The sequence below is a fragment of the Cimex lectularius genome, unplaced genomic scaffold (genome assembly GCF_000648675.2).
Source record: "Cimex lectularius strain Harlan isolate CLEC.00 unplaced genomic scaffold, Clec_2.1 scaffold32, whole genome shotgun sequence".
NCBI classification, from domain to species: domain Eukaryota; kingdom Metazoa; phylum Arthropoda; class Insecta; order Hemiptera; family Cimicidae; genus Cimex; species Cimex lectularius.
Window position 1 is genome coordinate 978,048 of NW_019392689.1, and position 12,273 is coordinate 990,320.

A 12,273-nucleotide genomic window follows, 5' to 3' on the forward strand; every position below is an offset into this window, starting at 1 on the left:
TTTAATTTTTTTTTAACTGTTGTTTCTCACGTACAGTAAAATAAATGGTGTTTTTATGGGCAAAAATTTCACTATGCGGCTTTCCATGGTAGTTATGTATGAAATAAGTAGTGAACAATTTTTTAACAGTATTCTTACAATTCATTATTGGTCATGTTATTATTTAATCTATAATTACAATTAATCAATGCCTATCTTGGGTGCCAAAAACATACACCTATATGTGTGGTGTTTAGTGACATAATTGATGATTATTTGGAGGTCGTGAGATGCGGTCTGGTGTGACGTAGGTTTTAGAAAAACATTTTCTTTATCATGCCGTTTTGATCTTTCTTGAGATCATCTTCAGAGCTCAAAGTGTTTGTGGATGTCATTCTTGTCTGTCGTGTTGAGAGTGCCCAAGAGAGTGCTTGGCACACTTTGAGCCCTGAAGATTATCTCAACAAAGATCGAAACAGCACGATAAAAATGTTTTTCTAAAACCTACGTCACACCAGACCACATCTCACGACCTCCAAACAATACACCTACATTAGCACAGTTGAATGCCACCTTAATTCCCATATACAGTACTCTCGTTATCTACACTTTCGCTCATCCACGGTTGACATAATATTAAGCAACATAAATACAAAATAAAAACAGAAGTAGCTAAACTTTACAGTAAATATGAGTCATACATCCATGAAATACCCAAAAACATGCAAGTGTCTGATTGGTATTCAGACAGAAAAAAACACTTCAAGGTCTGAAATTCGAAGTGTTTTATATTATCCGAGTTGATGCTTGGTACACATCCCTGCGGATAATGAGAGCATAGTATATATTAGTTTTGTATGTACACCTACAAACCTTAGATACTAGAATGATAACACTGTATTCAACAATCTTGAAATCTTCACTGTGTGTCCCTATTGTCTACTCATAGAACTTACGGAAGCTGGCCATTTATATTCTTATTAAGGATATGACAAAACATTGATAAGCAAAGTTAATGTGTTAAATACGGCTCATGACAATTATGAAACAATTGATAAAAGAGTTGGAGGATAATAATAAATAAACAACATTTCAAAGTAGAAAATATCACCACGTTTGTTTTTCTTTTAATATAAAAACATCTTTTAAGTATACAATTCATTGATAAAAACCTATTTAATATTACAAAGTCTTAGAAAATTACATGCAAATACTTGGCTTTGTGTTTTGGATCTAATAATATCGAATATTGTCCAAAAATATTGGTTAACGGACAGCAAAACTGTAGCAAAGGCTTAATATTGTTATTATTGACATGATTATTTACAAAAAAAAATAAGTGGTTGTTACAAAACAATATGCAAAGCTCACACTGCCAAGGACAAAAAAATACCTACAACATTCATAGAACAATTGATGTATGTATAATAGAAATTTTATAATACAAACATTAACAACTAAAATAATAAAATATACACTAGTCACAAAAAGAATAAATACTGATAAAATGAAAATTAAAAACAATTACATTCGTAAAACCATTTACACTGAAAAGTTAGGATTTTTAAAATATTAAAATCATACATTTAAGGATTGTAAAATAACCTGTGTAAATTGAAATGGGAAAGAAATTTTGGGAAGGGGTCATAAACACTGATTTATTGTAGTAGTGCTTTGATTTCGGCTTTATCTGCTGAGTCAATGTAACTCGTTCCATCTGGCGCAGTACCTGTTTTCTCAGCGCCCTAAAAAAAATAAGGGCATTTGTGAAAATAAAATGAAAAAGCTTTTGCATTTTTCTATATCCTCCAAGGTCAATTATCTTGTTTGCAAATTGAGATAAAAACTTGCTTGCATTGTTGTTTAAATTAAACAAGTTATGAAACGCAAATCTGGTTCTAAAAAGACGAAAAACACTTACATTATCAAGCAGCGCCCTAACACACACTGTATGACCTTCCCACACAGCTGCAAGCAGAGCACTTATCCCGTGTTTATCCTTTGCCTGAAAAATATTAAAACAATATATTTAAAAAATAATACCTTTCTTCTATAATTTGCACTACTTACATTGATATCTGCACCTTTCGATACAAGATATTCAATAACATCTCTCTGTCCATAATCTGCAGCATAGTGTAAAGGTGGCCTACCATTTATTTCTTTGTTGATATCAATCTCCTGAAAATATTGACTAACTTGTTAGAAAATGTATCTACTTGAAGGTTTTTTTTTTCATAAATAAAACTCTATAAAAGCCCTTTTCATAAATCCACTACAGATGGATTTTACTGAGATTATAAAGATTTACTTGGATTCCTACTTTTAATTTGTATAAATGAAAGTAAAGTAATTCTTGACATAAAGGAGGGGTTAACGCCCAACTGTACTTGGGTATCACGGACCATCTGCATTAATACAAAGAGAAATAATCACATGAAGGTTTTTAATTTAAAAAATAATGAGGTGAAAGTCACAAAATTCAATCAATATATGTTTACCAACAGTCATGAAAAAAAAGTATTAGCACAATACAAATAAAATGTTTTCTTGAAATATCATTTTATAAATAGACGTTTGTTACGGGAAAATCTTATAAAAAGAAGTGTTTCCCATGGACATGCTCCAATTTTCTCTTGTCCGTCCCGACTTTGAAGTAGAGTGGCAAAATAAATCTATTCAATTTTAAAAGTCGAATAGGGTGAAGCATCACCGACAAAAAATGCCGAATACAAACCGATTACTAATTGATGTGTTGAATATTCATAATTCTCAGACAGGAAAGCAAAAGGAGAAAAAAATTCTATATTCAATAACTTTGTATCGGATATATGGATTTTTCAATGTTCTCATAAATCTTCATGGATTTGTATTGTTTAAAAATTATATTTTAATCAAAATTGAATTATTTGTAAATTGAAGTCATTGTTATTTAAGAGACCATCTGACCAATGAAGTTAAAACAATTTAAACATCTGGCCTTTAAAAAAATCATAACACAATATTATCACAAGTGTTAGAGGCACAAATGCTTTGTTAAAATAACAAATGGCTTCCCTTTTTAGCCACATGAACTAACAAGGACAAAGGTATAGTAATTGATATACTGGTAAATTGTGAAATACTCCTGTTGCAATGTGTCATAAATTGATAAATATCAGCAATACTCATATTTAATGTGTTCAAGACATAATTCTGAACATTGAACACAAATATTTATATTTTTGGGTTTTATTTTTATTCAAAGGACGACTCATGGGTGGTTTACCATGATTTTAAAAACACACTTTTCAACGAGGTAAATATTTTTGTATATATAGTTAATTTTTGTCCAGAAAATAATGGGGGAGAAAGGCAAGCACCATTAGGAGGGACATAATTAGAAACATGATCATCAGATGGCCTAGGAAAACTTGGGAAAGAGAGATCAGAGATTCTTTAATAATATGGGAAATCTTAGGAAGAACGAAGTCAATCTGGAAAAGGCTGAGTAAAACTGTTATGCTGTATGATTCTTAGTTAGGCAAATGGAAGAATTCACAGTTGTATCATTAAATTATGTTTTTATTGTCATTAAACAATATAAGAAATTAAATCATAATCATAAAAATCACAATCACAAAAAATTTAAAATAAAGGTGATCTGTAGAAGGTTGCATTAAATATGAAAGAAAGTAAAAGAACACCACAATTTTTATTACATTTAACTGTTAATCTAGGCATGGCAACTGATAATTTCTATTTTACACAATTACATTACTCAAATTGGCGGGCCAAAAAATTTAATTATTAAATAGCATATTGGAATATGCGATTATATTAGTGCGCTGGAGGATGACCTAATTGAATAGCAATGAAAAAATAATCATAAAGTATTCTTTATCATATTGCACAGGATGTTTGTCAGTCAACATACCATAAGTTTCTCATGAAATGTAATAATTACACGTTATTTTTAGTGTTATTCTTTAATTATTATTATTTTTATTTATAAAAGAACCATTAAATTTAGAAAAGTATTTTTTTGACAAATAGTCAATATACTTTATAAACTGTCCTAATTGAACAAATATATTTCAAGGGATAAAAAAATTGGGTTAAAAGTATGTTTTATTCAATTATCTTTTGCTGCCAACTAGCTCTATCCAATTTAAAATTGCTTTTAGAAGATTGAACAACATTTTAACTGTATTTTTGACAAATTATCTTGAATATTTTCAAATTACAATTTAATTTGTTGTGGCCGAAAATATAAAACTTTTTTTAATTGGGTTGAAAGTATGATTTATTCAGTTATTATATTCAGCTACATATTCAACTATTTTCAAAAGTCCATTTAGATTATCATGTTAATGATAAAAAATAGTAAAATGAAAAAATAGGTTTCAGTAGTAAATTTGAATAAAAATTTGTTATGATTAATCATCATTCACTTGATGAAAACAAACACAAAATTTGACATTGAACATACAAAAAATAATACACTAAAAATAATTGCATTTAGAGATTAAGGCAAGATGAGACAATATATTTATTGATTGATAAAGATAGAGAAGTATTTCTGACAAATTATTTTTAAAAGAATCGCTTCAAAATTTCTTTGAATTCACTAACCTTTCCAACCTATTCATTTTTATCTTTTAAAAACTACATTCATATTGTTGTTTCAGCCTAAAGATAAGCCAAACCAAACTTTCTGTTAAGTTGTACTCTTGGTGTTTTATTTATTTATTGTTTTTATTTATATATATATATTTTTTTTTAAAGTTTGGTTGAGTTTTTTTTTTTTTTTTGCAACTGTAGAGGTCATATTAATCCTCAGGGTGCTAGTGTTTTTGAAAAAAGTTCACATTTAATATGGCCAACTAATTCTAATATTTTCACAACTGAATTTAAACACTGTCATGTCGTTCAAACAGACTGATCAAACAGTATCTAAATCCATTAAATCCAGTATGTTCTACGACTAACATATGCTTAAAACTAGCGATAATCAATAAATATTAGCACCATAAGAAAATTTATTTTATTATATGATTTTTTGTTAATTTGGGCTAATTTAAAAATATAAGAACAATCCAAGAAAATATTTTCTCGTGGTTCTATTTGCATTTCATTCATAATTTGTTATGACCGATCATTTATTTTATCTTACTGAGCAATTGAATAAATAAAAACAATTTTACTTTGGTCTCTTGTTTATTTATTATTTTTAATGTAATGTGCGTAAATACTAAATACAAGTGTGTTTAATGTAATGGTTTTATGTTAAATGTAAGTAATTGTGTAATTTATGTAATTAATGTATAATTTCTCATAGAGAAAAAAATCAATTTATCTAGTTAGAAGACCAGATGTCCTAAGAATATATTTAAAAGAAAAGATAATATGGTAATACAAATTACCAATTTCTCTGCTATATTGAAACTTCTGACAAATTGTTGCTTTGAAAGGCATATTTTATTTGGTTCCTCCTTTTGCAACAAACTAACTCTAATCTGTTCTAAATTGCATACACAGAAATTGCCTTGTATTTTCAAGGGGCAAGATAGGACAATATTTTCATTGACCATGCTATAAAGCCCTTTGACATATATTGCTATAAAATTAGGTTGAAAAAATGTTTTTTCTCATTTAGTTTCAAAGACCATATGAAACAAAAATTGGTATCTACATAAAAAATAACCCTCTGAAATATTACTTTTTTATTACGTTGAGTTGAAAGTGTATTTTATTTAGTGTCCTTTTACCCCAAAAAAGCTTTTAAAATTACATTTATAATAAACAATGATAACTCCAAAATGAGGGCGGCGATGGCCGCAACGATTTAGATATAAAGGTATAAAGGTGGTTGTTCTTACAAAGACCAATGTAGTTAATATTTGTTTATCGGTCATGCTGTAGAGACTGCTTGCTACATAACATGATTTTTTATTTTTTTTTTTTTTAAGGTTTTATTGGTCTAAATACATGTACATTTGGCCTATTTGCAATAAATTAAGCTGAGTGTTTTTCTTTTTTTCTCTCAATTACATGTTTCCTGGATCAAATTTGTTTTCTAATTAGCTTCCACAAAGATTTTCATGTTGCTCCAATGTCCAGATGAAACGATTGTTTTATTGGTCTAAATACAGATACATTTGGCATATCATTAAAAAATTAAGTTGAATCAATCTTCTCTTCAGTATTCTTATCTCAACAATTTTTTTTTTAATTCATCCCAAACAATAAATGGAACAATATTTGTATTTATTGGTCTAAATGTAGATACATTTGACATATTTGTAATAAATTACGCTGAAATTTTTTCTTTTTTCAATTACATATCTCCTGGATGAAATTTTTTTTCTGATTTGCTTCCAAAAAGATTGTCATGTTGCTCCAATGTCCAGATGGAACGATGGTTTTTATTGTTCTAAATACAGATACTTTTGGTGTATCATTAAAAAGTTGAATTGATATTTTCTTCAGTATTCTTATCTCGACAACAAACAAATTTAATTTTTTTTTTTCAAATTCATCCCGGACAACAATATTTGTATTGGTTGTGGTAAACAGAAGGCTTTTTTTTTTGTTTGTTTTTTTGTTATTTCGGGGTTGGAATATGTTTTATTCAACTCTTTTTCCCCACCTGCCATCTAGCAAATTTAATTTTTCTAAATCAATATCTGTTTTTTTTTTTCCAAATATAAAATGGAACATATTGTTTGTTGGTATTGATTTATTGGTATATTGATAATACAAGCACTTTTCAATGTACAACGTACCGAAATACTTTTCCCTATTGGCAACCTCGACAAATCGGATACAATTGTTTTTAAAATATTGGTTGAAAGTATGTTTTATTTGGTTCCTCTTTGGTAGAAATTTTCATAAATTGTTGTGTTGTGTCCATTCCAAGGATTAGATCAATATCAATGTAATTGTCCAATATGTTCTACAACAGATCTTTAAAATGATAGTAGTTTTAAGGTAGGATCAAGATTGACATTACATATTAATTTAATGACATCGTAAGATTTAAGTGACATTGCATAATTTTTTTTATGACAACCTATGTATTAGGCTGATATTAACTACAATCCAAGCGGAACAAACTAGCATAAAATGGAAGCCAGATGAGGCTTATATTTGTAAACCCATTGTCAATTTTTGTTAAATGTATTAATTTTTTATATAATCTTAATGAGAATCTTTGAGAAATTTTTGTTTTTAGTTTGCTGTGTTTGTATATAGTTGCAGTTGATAGTATATTAATGTTGAAATGCTTTTCTGTTAAATATAAGGTGCAATTTTCCTTGGGAAAATTACTGTCAAATCAATTAAAACGTAGACAGCCAAATAAGGTTGGACAAGGACAGTTGGAAAATAGAAGTGGTAAAAAAAAACTAGATTTTTAAATTGTGTCCAGGTTTGTCGAATGATAAAAGGCGAAATTGATAAAAGGAGGATTGACTAAGCGTTTACGTCGAATGAAAGGATCAGTTCAAAGAAATGGAACTCCCAATAGTTAAACAAACAATACAAATAAAACTTAACTATCGTACTAACCTTGCTTTCGACGAAGGCTTTCACGTATTCTAAATCCCCGTTTTTAATGCCCCAGACTAATTCGCTCATTTGGAATTAATTGGTTGATAGTCGGGGAGGAAAAATGTTATATTTGGAAGGGAGATCCTCTTCTGGCCGAGACGGCTTCGTTGTCGGCCGCAGGGGGTGAAGATTGAAGATTTGAAGAACACAAAACGGCGAATATGGGAGATGACAGGAAAACCTCTCGGCTGGCTAAAAGTCGCCCACTGCGTGAGATCTCGGCCGACGCGCTGCCGCTAGACAGTAGACTGTAGACCTGGCTCGCTCCTCCGCCCGCTCCCACCTTGGGCTCGTTCTCACGTCTATCACAGAATGTGTATTTTCAAAAGGGAAATTGACTTTTCCTCACGACCTTCTTTACAAAAAGACACGAAATTATAAATAAATAACACTTTTAATACCGATTGAACTAGAGGAACCTCGACAAAATTTAATTTTAAAAGAAACAGCCGAATAATGTTGAAAGTACACACAATTTTCAAACTACATCAAATGTAATCAAATAAAAAAAGAATAGTTTTTTTTTCTATTATTGTATAATACATGAATTAACCATTGTCATACAGTTTTATAAACGATTATTATTAGAGGATTAATAATGAAGATGTAAAAATTATAACTGTTTTGAGTTTTTACGCTTGAAATGAAATCAGACAAATCTTGAATGAAGTTTCCGCTTATTGTTAGATAATTCTGCAAACTTGAATTAGTACATGTAAAACATATTTTGGTCGACTGTCCCACTTTACAACCCTTTAGGCAAAGGCTCAACCTTTCGAGTGATTTACAGGAGTTACTGGGTCCCCAGTGTTTCTTTCGAAGAGCACTTTTCAGCTTTCTCAAATTTATTGGAGAGATTTAGGCCTTTTCCCAAATTGTTATACCATTGAATGCCTGCTAATGTTTGAATAAAAGTTGTGCGTGCAAGATTTCTTTTTTCAGAGGTTTTTGAGGCTGCCGGAGCGGAAAAATGAAATGGAAGAAAATACAAATTGCGGGGGAATAAACTGCAATGCCCAAAATCGCAATTTAAATAAGAAAAATAGCTCCCTCCAAAACAAAAAAAAAGAAGATAAAGATAAAGAAATGTTATTGTGTTTTGTTTCTTATTATTGTTATGTAGAATTAGTTTATGTATCATATTTGAATGGAAGAATAAAAGGATAAGGATGAGCCAATACTCATGCTGAGACTGTTGCTAGTCTGACTCCATTATTATTATTATTATTAGCCATACAAGCCTACGGGGAATTTTTAAATTCACAATTCTAATTAAAAAAAGAAACAGAAATAAATTTTATAATTTTATTAAATTTTATGCAATTTAAAATGGGAATTTTGTATACATTTGGCCTTCCGAATTACGAATTTTAAAAAGAAAAATTAAAGCTTGGATGGCAATAGGATAAATTAGATTACGAGTGAATGTTTGGAGTCAGAGCTTTATAGCACTCAGAAGAGATATCCTAAGATAGAAGGTTTGGATGTTAGGGCGTGAAATTTAGCCGTTAAAACGCCCTTAAAAATTAATAATAATAATAATAATAATAATAATAATAATTGCTTTATAAAAACAAAATTAAACCTTTTTTCATCAAATTAAAGAACAAAAGCATTATGGACATAGATCATCTGATCTGTCTGCCAAAGGTTATTGGTTTAAAAATATATAAATAATAAGTTATGGAGAAGGGAGAGAGAAGAAAATAAAAAATATACCAAAAAAAATACAAATATACAAAGCATATATAAAAATACAAAATTCAATAAAAATAAGGTGATGGGCTTGGCAAGTAGTCTGTCAAGAATCAGAACAGACTACTCACCAAGTCCATGGACATCCAGTTCTGAATTTATGCGAATGTAAAAAAACTGTGAAACCTGAACCAAATTTAATTTTAAAAGAACAGCCGAATAATTTTGAAAGTACACACAATTTTCAAACTACTTCAAATGTAATCAACCAAATAAAAAAGATTGTTTTTATTTTATTGTAAAATACATTAATTAACCATTGTCATGCAAATTTTATAAACAATTATTATTAGAGGATTAATAACGAATATGTCAAAATTATAGCTGTTTTGTGTCTTTATTCTTGTAAAGAAATGAAATCAGTCAAAACTTAAATGGCGTTTCAACTTATTAATAGACAATACTGCAACCTTGAATTAATATTAATAATAACATACTTTATTACAAAAAAAGAAAAGTCATAAACATTTAAAGTAACATTACGGCATGGAGGGTGGTCCGTCTGCAGGAGGTTGATTTTCATTTGAATGAAATTTTTGGTCGACACAGAAAAAAAACTTGAATTAATATATAATATTAATAATAATAGTTTCAACTAGCAATAATCGCATCTCAGCAGAACTTCATTGATTACGACCTTGCCTAATTGCTTTATTAAAACAAAATTAAAACTGTTTTCATTAAATTAAAAACAAAAGCATTATGGACATAAATCGTCTGATCTGTCTGCCAGAGGTCATTCGTTTACAAATACATATAAAATTAGTTTTAGAGGAGAGAGAGAGAGAGAGAGAGAGAGAGAGAGAAAATATACCAAAGAACTACAAAATACAAATGTACAAGTGTATATAAAAATAAAAAGTACAAGAAAAATAAGATAATAGACTTGGCGAGTTGTCTGTCAAGAATCAGAACAGACTACTCACCAAGTCCATAGTTGTCCAGACATCCACTTCTGAATTTATACAAACGTAAAAAACTGTGAAACCAGGGAGCATGAATAATATACATATCCCTACTGTTGATTCTGATTGGACCAAATTTAATTTTAAAAGAAATAGCCGAATAATGTTGAAAGAAGAAGAATGTAAAAAACCGTCAAACCACTTTATATAAAAAAGGTTGAAGATGGTCTAATATTGACCGAAACGCATTTGAAGAAATTAATGCCTTCTATAAAAGAGACAATTTATTTCCTACCCATCTTATTATAGAGTTCCACAAAATCAGGATGGACACGATCAAAAAACAATACAAATAAATGAGCAGATGACTATTAAAAATGAGGTCTATACCAAAGTTTTAATGCTCAATAACAATGAAGGAATAAAACCTAAAACTGAAATTATTGAATTAGTTTGTATCTGTAGCTTCAAGTATGTTTAGCATACTGAATTCATCAAGAATTTGAACCATTCAAGAACCGCAAACCTCTCTTCTTGGGAGAGTAAAACAACCAAGGTGTAAGGTCGAATCTCACCCAAAATCAAGCACTCCGCCAACAAGTGAAAGTCTCAACAGAATGAGAATCGCATAGGGAGCATGAAGCTTCAAATTCTTTATGAGCTTCAAATGTACTCGAGAAATTTTTTTTTTAATGTTTCAAATGTTATTATAGTACAATATGATAGTATGTTATATGAAGTTCATATAACAAAAATGTAACTAATAGTAAATAGTATAGTATAAATAAAAAGACACATACACATACAACTTTATATTAAAAACAATGGAGATCTATAGGAAAGAAAACACTTGTTCTTTTGTTGAGCTTTCAAGGAATATATCACCTTCATAAGGACTGTGAAACTACTAATAACAATTTACAAGGTTAACAAATTATATGAACATCTATTTTCAGAAATGAAACTTATGGTAGTAAACTTACTATGTACATGATATACATTAAATTCATTCATTATCAAAAGTTTGATGTTTTTACCAAGAAACTCTTTTCTTTGTTACTTCCTTAAGACTTAATCCTTTTCATATTTTCCCATCAATACTGGCATTTATTGAGCAAAGATTCAAGATTCTTCCTTAATTGGTCAATTTCCAATTTTGTATTTTCTTCTTGTGTAATTACTTGGAAAAAGCGAGGAAAAAAGGTAGTTGGATGTTAAGTCTTTCTGTATGTCCTGTTTCTTTGAGTAAACAGGGTTGTTTTATTATATATAGTAATGAGTTTTGCATACCTAGTTGTGTTGAGAGTCAGAGTATTTATTTGCCTGAATGTGTAGTGTGAGAGGGTCAATAGTGGAATATTGAGTACCCCATCGAATTTGAGGACATAAGTAAAAATCTATTTAAGTTTAAGTGAGAGTGAAAATGGATTTAGGAACTGTGTGATTTGGGGTCTAAAATAACCTAGCTGTTGATGGAGCCTAACCTCAGTGGCTGGACAGACAAGACCAAGGTACACCCAGGGTAGATTACTCTCGAGGCCTGTTGGTAAATTATTGTAAATTACAAAAGCTAGAATTGCTGGCATCCTACGAGAGTGATGGGCTCAAGAAAGTACATGCACGTGCAGATTTTAGCTTATATCAATCAGTAATAGTATTCTAGGTAGTTATCTCATATTAATAATCAATCAGTTCTATTTACCATGCTTAATTTTGCTTATATTTAAGGGAAATTTAAATATATTCAATTACCTGTAGCTTTTCTATTAGACAAAACCAAGAAGAATAGGCAGACCAGGATGATCAGAGATGATCAAGCTACAGGTTCATCAACTAGTCACATTTCTTAAATCCAGTGACATGTATTGGCAGGAAATTACTGATAATCCAACATTAAAATAAAAATATTTATTATTCCTAGAATAATTTTACTTTTTCTATACTGTATTTATACTTCTAATAGAACAATTATTATGGATTTCCACAGATTTAAACAAACATGTGTTATGAATTTCAATGAAAGGCAGTTAAAAAAAAATCA

The 12,273-nt window shown here is 29.6% G+C and overlaps 1 protein-coding gene across 1 annotated transcript; it reads right to left on the reverse strand.

Moving 5' to 3' along the window:
- Window positions 1-1,069: 1,069 nt before the first annotated feature.
- On the reverse strand, window positions 1,070-8,021 carry LOC106665125 (myotrophin). Its single transcript, XM_014391340.2, has 4 exons — window positions 7,531-8,021; window positions 2,050-2,160; window positions 1,901-1,984; window positions 1,070-1,724 (listed from the first exon to the last, which is right to left on the reverse strand). Exons 1-4 carry the CDS (start codon window positions 7,597-7,599, stop codon window positions 1,638-1,640), a joined length of 351 nt encoding a protein of 116 aa, XP_014246826.1. The 5' UTR covers window positions 7,600-8,021; the 3' UTR covers window positions 1,070-1,637.
- Window positions 8,022-12,273: the final 4,252 nt, after the last annotated feature.

Coding starts and splice junctions, on each gene's coding strand:
- LOC106665125 (XM_014391340.2), bottom strand. CDS start 7,599: ATGAGCGAATTAGTCTGGGGCATTAAAAACGGGGATTTAGAATACGTG. Junction 2,161..7,530: donor AAGCCTTCGTCGAAAGCAAG/GTTAGTACGATA, acceptor CAATATTTTCAG/GAGATTGATATCAACAAAGA. Junction 1,725..1,900: donor TTAGGGCGCTGCTTGATAAT/GTAAGTGTTTTT, acceptor TATTTTTTTTAG/GGCGCTGAGAAAACAGGTAC.